Source organism: Caretta caretta, chromosome 3, assembly GCF_965140235.1.
Source record: "Caretta caretta isolate rCarCar2 chromosome 3, rCarCar1.hap1, whole genome shotgun sequence".
Classification (NCBI taxonomy): Eukaryota; Metazoa; Chordata; order Testudines; family Cheloniidae; genus Caretta; species Caretta caretta.
Window position 1 is genome coordinate 18751774 of NC_134208.1, and position 13431 is coordinate 18765204.

The window sequence follows — 13431 nt, forward strand, 5'->3', positions numbered from 1 at the left end:
TTAAAAATTAACCCCCACAACTGACAAAGAGAACGCACATTTTAAATTAAATGTGGTATTAGAGTTTGAATCAAAGCCCATAAAATAATCATTTTTTTTCTTATGCAGACTCTTTGTATATTTTTACCCTCTTCTTTCAGTTTTCTTTATTATGGATGACTATTTTTAGTTTAATTGATGGATTCAAGGAGTTGCAGGAGAGACTGAAATCAAATTGTAGTTAATCTGTAGATTTTATTCCATATTTAATTCAAAGAAATTATAATTTGAGTGTAGTGTGCTACATAGAATTATTTATATGTGTAAAACTTCTGAAGCTCTTCTATTTTAAGTCTGAATATTTGTCTTTCTTATGTTAAATATTTTGTATATTTAGTACTGCTGAAGCTGTACTACAAGAAATGGACAATATTAACATCAGGCGGAATAGGCGGTCTGGAGAAGTAGAACGGCTGCGAATGTGGACAGACACAGAATTTGTAAGTTCAGAATCTGTCAAATTTTGGATAAAAGTAACATCCAGTCACTATATGTATATTTTTATAACTCTCCATAGGTCAGTTGCCTACGGTATGTTAAAATTCTAAAGCATTTTTCAACTCCTAGCTAATGCTGACTGTTATAAATAAACACTGACACTAGCTAGGTGTATTTAACTTTAGAAAGAAATTAATATGTCATCCTGTTTGGTCAATGGGGAATTGACTGACGCATTCTCATATTGTGCTAGTGTTGTTAAATTGGAGGGGAAGCATGGTTTAGTGGTCCAAAAACAGGACTAGGCACCGTGATGGCCTGAGTTCTAAACACAGGCTTTGCAGTTGACACAATCTGTGGCCCCAGGAGAGTCATTCCTCAATCCTCCTCATTTGTAAAATGTGAATACTTAACCTACCTCTCAGGGTAATTTGTTGGTAAAGCACATGGAAGATGGAAAGCACTACTTTCCATTGATTAATGAGCAAATTCATTTTGTTCTAGGAAAACATGGACATGTATTCTCGAGTGAAGAGAAGGCGGAAATCACTGAGAAGAAATAGCTATGGAATTCAGAACCACCACGAAGTGTCCACTGAAGGGGAAGAAGAAGGTATGGATGGTACAGATTAACTATAGGGCTTCATTTGAAACTTACCGTGTAGAAGAAATGACTGCTTAAAATAGCTGGTGTATTGATACAAATATTGCACAGTACTACTGAACTGTAGTACAGAGAATTAGTAATAATTTGCTTTTGCTTAATAGAAAATGAACAGGGCCATTGGAAATACACAATATAGAAATTCTGCTCTTTAGCAAAGATTTATGGTGTCTGCAGGTTTTCAGTATACTGCTGAAAAGGATCTGAGAGTTATAGTGGATCACAAATGAACTAAAGCTAACGTTTAAAAGAAAAAAAAGTTTGTTAAATTGGCATTACAAATATGGAACAATTTAAACCAGATTTCCTGTATCTTAGAACTGAAACAGTTGCTTTGGGTAGTGTAAATTCTGAAACTCAGTGGAGGCAATTTAAATAATATTAACTGTTATAGTAGTGATTATTTTAGAAGAAACATCCAGCTGATATCTCTAGCCTGTGTGTTTAGCTTTCTTTCAAAGAGCTTTTAATAGGAATTAGGCTGCAAATTTTGAAGTTGTAATTATTTTAGTATTTTATCAAAAATTTGATTTCCTTTGATTATCATAGAAATTTTCGGAGAATGAAAAGAAGAGCAAAGGTATTCTAGGTTTTTGGAAATCATAGAATTGTATGGTCAGAAGGGATCTAGTGAGGTCATCAAGACCAATCCCCTGTTCTGAGGCGAGACCAAGTAAATTTAGACCATCCCCAACAGGTGTTTGTCCAGTGTGTTCTTAAAAACCTCCAAATGATGGGGATTTCACAACAGCTCTTGGAAGGCTATTTCAGAGTATAACTACCCTCATAGTTAGAAAGATTTTCCTAATATTTACCCTAAATTTCCCTTGCTGCAGCTTAAGCCTCTTACTTCTTGTTCTACTTCAGTGGACATGGAGAACAATTGATCACTGTCCTCTTTATAATAGTCCTTAACATATTTGAAGACTGTTATTAGGTCCCTGCTCAGTCTTCTTTTCTCAAGACTCAACATACCCAATTCTCTTAAACTTGATGTAAGAGGAAAGGTTTCTAAACCTTTTATCATTTTGTTTGCTGTCCTCTGGACACTCCAGTTTGTTGACGTCTTTCCTAAGTGTTGTGCCCAGAATTGAACACTGTACTGCAGGTGCGGTCTCACCAATGCTGAATAGAGCAGGACAGTTACCTCCTGTATCTTACATTCAATACCCTTGTTAATACACCCAGAGTATTAGCCTTTTTTGCAACTGCAGCACATGGTTGACTCATATTCAGTTTTTGATCCACTATAACTCTCAGATCCTTTTCAGTTGCTGGCACGGAGTTACAGTTTCAGTACTCTGAATGAAGCCAGTCAGGACACTAGTGTAATGTGTCTCCCCTCAGGGTGCACACTGACCAGGGCAAGAAGCCTCCCTGGCTTCAGCATTTCCTGGGTTTGACGTTGGAGCAGTCAGCATCCCTGTTCACACTGTGAGCTTCCCACAGTGAGTCTACCTGGGTGGGACACCTGGGGAAGCCTCACACACCCAGAAAGGGCCATGTACCCCAACTTTGCAGTCAGCAGTGAATCTCTGCTAGTGTTGTAAAACAGAAGGGTTTATTAGTCGTCGGGAACACAGCGTAGAACAGATCTTGTTAACACAGAAGCCAGGAAGTTATAGCAAAGTCCATCTTGAGGGGCTCCAGAGCCCTGGGCTCTTCTTCTGACTCCCAAACCAGCAGACGGACTCCTTCCAGTAGCTCAGCCTCAGTCATGCCCAGCCACTCCACCTCCATGCTTTGTCTCTTTCCCAAGCAAACAGGTCACCTAGTCTCTTTGTTCTCCAACACCTTTGTCTGGCTCCTTGTAGAAGATGGGCTCTGGCCATCGGTTGCGATGATACAAAGTGTTGGCCATTCTTTGTGCCCAGGCAGCCATTCGGTAGTCTAGGGGTCGCTGCAATGATCACACACGCTTATCCTTCCACCTAGATACTTGAGTAATACATTGGGAAAATTGAAGCGCGCACACAGTATTCAGAGAAAACATTAAGGATATTCTTACTTTATCCCAGCAGTACTACTATCTAGCCATTTTGTAGCTGTGAATTTTATTTTTCCTTTCTAAAGCAAGTATGTTGCGCTTACCTTTATTAAATTTCCTCTTGCTGAATTCAGAAAAAATTTCCAATTTGTCAAAGTCGTTTTGAATTCTAACCCAGTCTTCTAAAGTGCTTGGAACCCCTCACAGCTTGCTTTTAGCTGCATATTTTATAAGCATACTCTCTGCTCCATTATCCAAGTAATTAATGAAAATATGGAATACTACCAGTCCCGGTACTGACCTGTGGGGGGACCCCATTTCATATGCCTTCCCAGGGAACCATTGATAACTGCTCTTTGACTATGGTCTTTCAACCAGTTGTGCACCCACTGTATAGTAATGTCATGTAGACCACTTTTCCCTAGTTTGCTTATGAGAATGTCATGTGGGACTGTGAAAAGTGTTACTGAAATCAAGATATATCACATCTTCTGCTTCCCCCCATACATTGGGCCACTAACCCGGTCAAAGAAGGAAATTGGGTTGATTTGGCATGATTTGTTCTTGGTGAATCCATGCTGGCTATTCCTTATAACCTTATCCTCTGGGTGCTTACAAACTGATCGTTTAAAAAATTTTTCAAATATCTCTCCAGGTATGAAAGTTAGGCTGACTGGTCTATAAATCTCCAGATCCTATTTGTTCCACTTTTAAAAGATAGATACTATGTTTGCCAGTCTGCTGGGACCTCACCTGTCCTCCATGAGTTCTTGAAGATAATTCTTAACGGTTCTAAGATTGTTTCATCTAGTGCCTTAAGTACCCTAGGATGAATTTTATCAGGCCCTGCCAACTAGAATACATTTAATTTATCTAAATATTCTTTAAACTGTTCGTTTCCTGTTTTGGCTTGCATTCCCTCCCTGTTTTTTTAATATTAATTGTGCTAATTGTCTACTACTCATTAACCCTTTAATGAACACTTCAGCTTTCTTGATGTGTAATCAGTTATTAACTCTTTCCTCGCTACTCTTTCCCTCAGCATTCTCTTGTTCCTAATGTATTTTAAAAAAACCCTTGTCTTATTGTCGTCTTTGTCCCTTGCAAGGTGTAACTCATTTTGTCTTAGCCTTTCTGATTTTGTTCCAACATGCTTGTGCTATTCTTTTGTGCTCCATCCTAGCAATTTGTCCATGTTTTCACGTCTTATAGGATTCCTTTGTGATTTGCATGTCATTTAAGAGCTCCTGATGGAGCCATATTGGCATCTTACTATTCTTCCTATCTTTCTTTTGCATCGGGATGATTTGTAGTTGTGCCAGTAATGTTGACTCCTTGAGAAACTGCCAGGTCTACTGACCTCCCTTTTCCCTTAGATTTTCATCTCATGGAACCTTACCTATTAATTCTCTGAGTTTGTTAAAATCTGCTTTTTTGATTTTCACTATCCTAATTCTGCTGCTCTCACTCCTCCCTTTCTCCTTAGAATAATGAAATCTATCATTTCATGATCACTTTCACCAAAATTGCCTTCCACCTTAGGATTCGCAATGAATTTCTCACTGTTGGTCAGAATTAAGTCAAAAATAGCTGCCCATCTGGTTATTCATCCTTTTTGTCCCCCCCCTCCCACCCCCCCAAAAAAGTTGTTGTTCCCTGTGCATGCCACGAACTTATTGGACATTTTGTGTTTTGCTGTATTACTTTTCAAACAGACTCTGAGTACTTAAAGTCCCTCACTACTTCTGGGTCTTGTGTTTTAGATATTTCTGTTATTCTTCAAATGCTTCATCCACCTCCTCTTTTTGATTTGGTGTCTACTGTAGACTCACTTCCATGATATCATCCATATTTTTTCCCCTTTTGTCTTTACCCAGAGACTTTCAACTGATCTGTCTCTCAACCTCCTCCTTGACCTCAGAACAAGTGTATATATTCTTGCAACACCTCCTCCCTTTTTCTCTGCCTTGTCTTCCTAGTTGTACTGCTCTATACCAATATTCCAGTCGTGAGTTTTATCCCACCAAGTCACTATGCTGCCAGTTAAGTCATAATTTAGCCTGTGTATTTATATTTCCAGTTCTTCCTGTTTATTGCCCATACCCTTGGCATTTGTGTTGACATCTGAGATACTGAGCAGATTCCTATGCTGATTATTCTCTTGTTGCACCTGAGATCCTACTGTAATTTTCCATGCCTCCCGCCCATGAAGTTCCCCCAAACATCTAGCCTTCTGTTACAGTTGCCTTTTTTATGCTTACCTGTGGGCTTTTGTCACCTGTCTTCTTTGAACCTACTTTAGAGCTTTCCTCGCTTAATTATTTAGCATGTGCATAGTCGTCTAGCCAAGCAATGGCATTTCAGTGGCTTGATGCAGTTCTTCTAGGCCATCACTGAACCTAGTCAGCAGGCATTCATCGACAATGTGCATCATCTGTGTTGTGACGCAGCTGCACAAAGGGCTGTCATGAAGGCCCCAGTGGTACTATTTGGCTGCACAAAGGCCTTGCCCAGTCCGGAACCTGTTCAACAGGGACCATCGGTGATGGGGCAGGTCAAAACCAGGAGGGCAAATTGTGGGGTCAGCAACAAGGGACTGATTGGGGATTATAATAGATATTCATTCGTCTCGCCAGAGTGTTTCCGCCCTCACATCCTGGCGTGGCAGATGAGACCATAATGGGTGACGTGACAGCAACGTGCAGCTGGTGGCTTAAAAAGGTCATTGTGCAGCGGCAGGCTTGGGTTGGCGTGTTCTTTCTCCAGCAACTTGCCAGTGGCAACCTCTCGTCTGATATGAGGAGGAGCAATACTGCTCAGAACTGGAAGCCATGGGAGTGGAGTCGGACGCAGGGTGCTGGAGATGATACTCATGGCAGCATGTAATTGTGTATTCACCAGTTTGGTGTGTGACGATCAACTCCAAACTGGTGCGCAGTACTTGGCCACCGAATGTGAGGTGGCAAGAGCTGACATCCGCAAAGTTAGATCACCCCATGATGAACCTGCCAGTTTGCTAAGAAGATTGTTGCACGTCTTAACTTTAGCTGCTGTCGTCTTCACGTGGACATGGTAACTCAGTGTGGGTCTAAAGTCACATCTAGATAGACTGGTTCTACTTCATTCTTCACCTTCTGACCATTCAGATAAACGTTCAGTTCTCGGGTTGCACTGGCGTGATGAAGATGGAACAAACTGGAGACTGTTTTTATGATGCTTGGCTGGAGATGCCAAGTCTTACAGTGGTCAGCTAACTTTGTCATGTCCCGGTTTCAGGTGGCATCAGGCTCGTGGAATGTCCGGGCCTGGGTACCGCAACTGATGTTGTCTGCGTAAATGAACTTTTGTGACTCTGTTGTTGGCGGGTCATTGATGTAAACGTAGGTTGAACAGGGTTGGAGAAAGCACAGAGACCTGGGAGGTAACTCATTGCCTTGTCTCCAAGCACTCCTCTTCTCCCCCATATGGACTCTGAATTGCCTATCACGGAGGAGCAGTTCAGTGATGCCTGTAACCCAAGGTAGCAGGACCTGTGATATCTTCACGAGCAGGCCAGTGTGCCATACCATATCGAATGTTGCTGTTAGATCGATGAAAACAGTGCCTGTTTTCAAGTTTCTCTGGAAGCCATTTTCAACAAATGTGGTCATCATGAGTACTTGGTCGCATGTGCTATGGCCTCGGCGAAAGCCAGCTTGGTCAGGGCTCAGAATTCTCTCCATGTTGGGTAATATGTGCTGTAGGTGTGTGGGTGAGTTGGGGCTTGAAGCGGCTCTTTCCCTTCTCGGTAGGTGGACCCCATCTCCTTCCAGCAGTCCTCCTTCGTGGAATAGCATTCATGGTTGAGAAAGCTTCCTGGTTGCACAGATGGTGTCAACATGCATTCATCTTCAGGATGCATGTCCCCCTGTCTGGGACCTTACCCTCAGCCATGAAGATGGACAAGAACACAACCTTCATCCTTGCTCCCAGAGCCCTGTAGTCACTGCTGATCTGCTCAGGGTCAGACCTGGTAGTATCATTAGTGCCCACGTGGACGAGTGACATGGGGTAGTGGTCAATGTTAATCAATAGCAATAAGACAGAAGTGATCCAGAAATACCATCTGGCTAACTCGCTTTGCATCACCAGCCATGTGTCTTACCAGCCATTTAGAGCTTGCATGCTTGTTAAATCCTGGGCCTTACACACAGCTGTAATGGGTGACTCAACCCATCACACTCAGCTGTCTGTAATCACTGGCCTGTTCACACAAAAAACTGAACTGCTCTTTCTCTTCAAAGAGCCCAGGTAGAGCCCTTCAAAAAGCCCTGCTAGAAAGCAGGTGCTGACTCACCTAACTGCAGGGCAACCTTCTTCAGACATTCAGCAACCAAACTTAGATTTCAAAACACAGCATTCAACCCAGAGTCCTGCCACGCTCGCGAACAAGTTCCCAGCACAGAAAGTCCTTCTCTTTTGTCCCTTTCCCCACCAAAGTTAATCAGTAGCAGTAAGACAGAAGTGCCCCACAAATACTTACCAGCTGGCTAACTTCTTTAGTCTCCCAGCTGCCTTCATTTTACCAGCCACATATCTCAAGTAGGTAAGGGATTATTATTATTAAAATGAAAAACACAACAACCCCCAAACTGGGTAAAATAAACTAATTTTATGTAAAACTACTTTGTAAATATGTAGAAATCTACTACATTTATTATTGTTATATCCTGCTGATTTTTCAAAACAAAAAAAATCCTATAGAAGCCAGTAGGCAATTTGGCAAAACATCCCACAGATTTCCCCCAGTGGTGGTTCTAATTAGTGAAGAAAATGATCCTTATGCATTTAGAATTTATTTTTGTGGACTTATTTTTGGGGAGAGCGTGGGAGGGGCAAGGTTGCTCTGAAAAATAAAGAAATAGAACTGTTCAAAATGTGTTTTGCTTTTTCTTTTTAGAATCTCAAGAGGAAGATGGAGATATAGAAGTAGAAGAGGCAGAAGGAGAAGAAAATGATCGACCTTATAATCTAAGGCAAAGAAAAACTGTGGAAAGGTACCAGGCACCCCCAATAGGTAAGGAATCAGGACCATAGATGACCTTTCTACTCGTATTGATTTTAATGTCTCTTTTAGTGGACTTGCTCTTTGGTAGAGCTCAAAGATACCATACATTTTTCACTGTTAAGTATTGTAATTGTTTTGCCTTGGTTTCTCTGGGTTACTGAATAAACATTGTCAGATTGTTAAAGCATGCAGTTGGACATGAGGAAATGAAGGTTTTTATTCCAGGACCTGCCACAGACTTGTTAAGTGACTCACCAAAGGTCACACGCTTCTGCTCTGTTGTGTTGCCTTGGTCGGAACAATGGACAAGGGGAGAGAATTTGGATAATTGCTTTTCATCCCTAAAGGAGCTTCTATGCAGAGTTCCATGGGGTTGCATCATGCTTCCCCTTTTGTTCAACTTGTATACGGGGCATCTGAGAAGGTTAATGAAACATAGACTGTGGTATATTCAGTGTGGTGGTGTTATCAGTTCTATAACTCTCTAATCTGACCTACCTACTGCTCTTGCATGCCTGGCTTAGAGTCTGGCGTAGATGAGGACATAGATAAGAGCTAACTGGTTAAAGCTCAATCTAGATAGGGAAATGGTGATGCTGGTAGGTTGGGGAAATCAGAATGGAAGATATGGTGATGGTTAAGTTTGTTCCTCTGAGTGAGTTTGTGTGCCCACCATTCATAACTAGAGTGTGTAACTGGGGATAGTGTTGAGTCCGTTGGTGCTGTTAGTTTATCACAAGCAGCATTTTCCAGTCTTCGTCTAGATAAGAGATTGCAGCTATTTCTTTTGGATGTAGATCTTGCTGCTGTTCATGCATATATCACTTCACAATTAAACTACCACTGTGCACTGCACATAAGGGTACACCTTAAAACAACATGGAAACTGAAGCTGTTGCAGAATGTGGTGGCATGAATTCTGCCTATTTGAAAAACCATCTCTCTATCTCTGCTATATTGTGACAGCTGCAATCAGCTGAGGAGTTTGAAAAGAGATGGAACTGGTAATGGAGGCCCCTCATAAAGACCACGCTATCTTTTTCATTCCTTCCCTTGATCTGAAATAATCCAAATTTTCTGACAGTGAGGGCATGCTGCAAAGCCCATTTCTTCATGTGGCTTTTGGAGAGACAGGGTCACAATAAAAGATGAGGATTGTGAGGAAGAGGGATATATATGGGCTTATTTTCATTATGGTCTTATTTGCTGGGTTTTGGGTGAGGTGTTTCTAATTTTCGGCAAAGTCACCTAGAGCTCAAGATAGGCACTTTTTTGTATAGATTTGTCATTTAAAAAACAAAACAACAACTTATTTTCATTTAAGTAGATTGTCATGTGATTACCCTTTTTTGTATTTGATGTTTCAAGCCTGTTACCTTTTTTGCTCAGTGCCAGCTCATCAAAAAAAGAGGGAAAATGCACTGTTTGATATTCACAGATCTCCTGCAAGAAGAAGCCATATCAGGTAAATATCACAAACTTTTTGTAGGTAGAAGACATTTGTGTTCCCTCATCGTATTTTGTTAGCTGTTGTATTTTGAAACTTTCTGTCCCTGGGTGATACTTATTAAACCCAAAGAATCAGAAGTAAGGCTCTCATTTTGCACTGAGCTTCATGTAGGTGGACTCCTGTGTTCATCCAAAACCTATGTAAGATAGAAAAGCTCATTGCAGGTTTGGGGTCTAAGTCTTTTTTTTTTTTAAAAGATCTTCTGTTTGTAACCTGTTCTTTCTTGTATTGTCTGGAAATAATTGAGGAACAATTTAGCTGTATTTTCCTATGTTTAATAAAAAGAAATCCGTATAATAGCATTAGGGTGTTATAAATACAATGATTGCTGAATACTTTCATGGGAAGACGGTTAGTTAATCTGAATAATAGTATGAAGCAGTCTAGTGTGAAATAAAACTTTTAATTGCAGAAGTATATAGGAACATAGGAATTACGAGACTGGAACAGACCCAAGGTCCTTCTATTTCAGTATCCTGTCTCTTGTCAGTATCTCAGCACCAGATGCTTCAGAAGAAGGTGTAAGAACATTGCAGTAGGTGGATTTGGGATAACCTGACCTCACCATAGGTCTCATCCTGTTCTTAAGCCCTGAAGCACAAGGTTTAATATCCCTTCCGAGATTGTTATTCATTGCAACAAATCTAGATATTCTTGGTAGCCTTATAAATATCCAGTCCCATATTGAATCTTAAGTACTTGGCGTCAACCACTTTCTGAGGCAATGAATTCCTTAGTTTGATCACATGAATATATGGGTCTTGGATTGTGCCTTAGGATCACATTCTGATTGGGAAACGTATGAAAATAAACGTCATGGTTGTATCATAATGCCAAGTAGAAGTTTTGTGTGATTAGCATTCAGCTCAGGAGAGGTCCAAGACTGGAATAGCGGGTGTGATACAGGTTCTTTGAAAGAGCTGTGTATCTATATACTGTAGCAGTCTCTAATAGTGCTATATTAGAGTATGTCTACACTGCAATAAAACACCTGTGGTTGCCCTGTGTCAGCTGACTTGGGCTCGTGGGGCTCGGGTTCTCGGACTATAAAATTGCAGTGCAGATGCATGGGCTGGAGCCTTAGAGTTTGTAAAAATGAGCTTTCTATGAACTTAAATTAATAAAATTTTTTTTAAACAAAAAGGCCTCCTGTGGTGTTTGCAACCAAATATAATATCATGATCCTGTTCTACCTTTTAAGTGAAATGAAGTAGAAACTGATTGTAGACCACATTGAAATTGGCAGTTTTCTTCTTCTTGTCCAAGCTGACAGAAGAGTAGAGTGTGAATATGGGAAACAAATAAATAATGCTTAAAATTCTTTCAGTTTGAATAATTTCCTGTGTTGTTTGTATGATGAAAAAATGTTGTTTTTAAAGACCTGATTTGAAAAAGGATTTTGTCCATTAGTTTCAGCCAAGTTATTTTATCTCTTTAAATGAAATGGTGACAAAGCATTTCTTGAACAGATGCTCTTCTTTGAGTAGTGCCCCTATGGGTGCTCCACTCTGTTTGCTAGCTCCCCTTATGCTTCTGATCAGAGATTTCTCATAGCAGTATCCATTTGGCCTGTGTATGTGTGCTAGTTAGGCCCGTGTCCCATGTCATCGTTATGTAGCCCTGCAGTGATGAACCGCCTCAGTTCCTTCTCAACCACTTCGGTCTGAGAGGGGAGCTCTGGCAGTTATCCCCGTTGAGATTTCCTCAACTTTGCCCTCATTTCTTATTGTAGTAGTTAGTCGTAGTAGTTATTATCATTAGTTTAGTTCAGCGGTTCTCAAACTGTGGGTCGGGACCCCAAAGTGGGTCGCAACTCCCTTTGAATGGGGTTGCCAGGACTGGCTTAGACTTACTGAAGCCCAAGCCCCCACTACCCAGGGCTGAAGCCAATGCCTGGGGCTTCAGCCCTGGGTGGCAGGACTCCGGTTGCAGGCCCCCTGCCTGGGGCTGAAGCCCTTGGGCTTGGACTTTGGCCCTCCCACCCAGGGCAGTGGGGCTTGGGCTTTGGCCCTCCCACCCAGAGCAGTGGGGCTTGGGCAGGCTCAAATTTGGTCCCCCCTCCTGAGGTCGTGAAGTAATTTTTATTGTCAAAAGAGGGTCATGGTGCAATGAAGTTTGAGAACCCCTGGTTTAGTTATTTAGTTAGTAGTAGTAGTAGTAATAGTAGTAATTTTAGTTTTCTAGTTATAAATTTTTTTTAAAAAAAAATCTCTATTATATATTATATTTAGATAGATACTGGTTAGCAGTTCTTGTTCACTGGGATGTTCTACCCAGGTCTCCCAGCTTCAAATGTTGTCTGTCTCTGTTGTGCTGGGAGGTGATCCTGGTAAGTGATGGGCATTCCTGCTGCATCTGTTGCCTTGGGGAAATGCACATCTGTCTGGCACTGAAATACAGAGCCAGAAAAAACAGGGAGATAAAACTTTGTCTTCTCATGACCGAGAGCTCTTTACGTCTGGCTTCTGACCTGGGCCAAGGGTTCCCTCCTGTATACCGGTCTCCAAGCAAATCTTCTGCCTCCATGATATTGGAGCCCCACTCCTCCAGGGCATCTAAGAGGAAGATGCAAGACTCCTCACAGAAGTCCTCAAGGACCATGCCCTGGGCTCACCAGGTAGGGAATCTACCTCTAAAAAGGCGAGATGGTCGGTCGGTCTGTCTGTCGGTCTGTCTTCAGCTACTCTGGCACCATCTGCTCTCCATTCAGGTACCCATGAGGCTGCTGGTTCCTCAGGTACCCAGAGCACCGCTACACTGAAAGACTGCAAAGCTTTCTTTGATCATTAGTACGGTTAACAGATTAAGGTGGCAAGAAGAACTCTTCCTCGATATTGAAGAAGCCCTATCAGGCTACGAAAACACTTCCCTTGGAGCACCCGAGACCCCCAGTACTGTTAGTGTCCTCAGCTATTATCACCTTGATGGAGACCACAGACTCAGTACCCATGACACACTCGCAGGAGTTCCATTTTCCCTGAGACCTGGCTGTATCTGAGGGGACACCCGATTCTCTACTGCTCAGCTCCAACATGCTGTCAGTACTGAGAACATAAAGATCACCTGAAGTTCACCGGTAACGACGGGTTCACCTCAGATCTCCAGGCGCTCCATCTTTCCAGAGTGAGTTTGAGAAAAAGGATGCTGATGAAGACCTTGCCTTGGTGTCTCAAATATCAACTCAGGGTTCTCTCAGTCCGATAGAGGCTCCTTTCCAGAAGTTTTTGATGAGACTATAACTACTCGTGGTACAAGTTTCCAACCAACATGTCGCTGGTATGAGCACCTGTGGGTGCCACCTCCACCTTATGCACCTCCTTCTTGGCCATATTAGGCTAGCCAAAGGTCCCATCGCCAACAATTCTCCAGGGCATTGAGCATCAGTAGGGGTCTGCCAAATTCATGGTCCATTTTGGTCAATTTCACAGTTCTAGGATTTTAAAAACAGCAATTTTCATGATTTCAGCTATTTAAATCTGAAATTTCACAAAGTTGAAATTGTTGGGGTCCTGAGCCAAAAGGAAGTTTGGGGGGGTTGCAAGGTTATCGTAGGAGGGATTGCGATACTGCTCTCCTTACTTCTGTGCTGCTACAGATGGCAGTGCTGGCTGGGAGCCCAGCTCGAAGGAAGAGCCACCACCAGCAGCTGCGCAGAAGTAAGAATGGCATGGTATGGCATTGCCACCCTTACTTCTGCACGGCTGCTGGCTGGGCACTGCCTTCAGAGAGCCAACAGCTGCCACTCT

General features: G+C 42.0%; 1 protein-coding gene across 3 annotated transcripts in view; it reads left to right on the forward strand.

Annotated features, from left to right (window-relative positions):
* Nucleotides 1-13431, forward strand: part of ATAD2B (ATPase family AAA domain containing 2B) — a 175978-nt gene that overhangs the window by 31955 nt on the left and 130592 nt on the right. For all 3 annotated transcript variants that reach the window (XM_048845622.2, XM_048845620.2, XM_048845621.2), the window contains exons 5-8: nt 377-479; nt 982-1090; nt 8068-8184; nt 9565-9640. In XM_048845622.2, coding sequence (XP_048701579.2) covers nt 377-479; nt 982-1090; nt 8068-8184; nt 9565-9640 — 405 coding nt within the window. The remainder of the gene's footprint in view (nt 1-376; nt 480-981; nt 1091-8067; nt 8185-9564; nt 9641-13431) is intronic.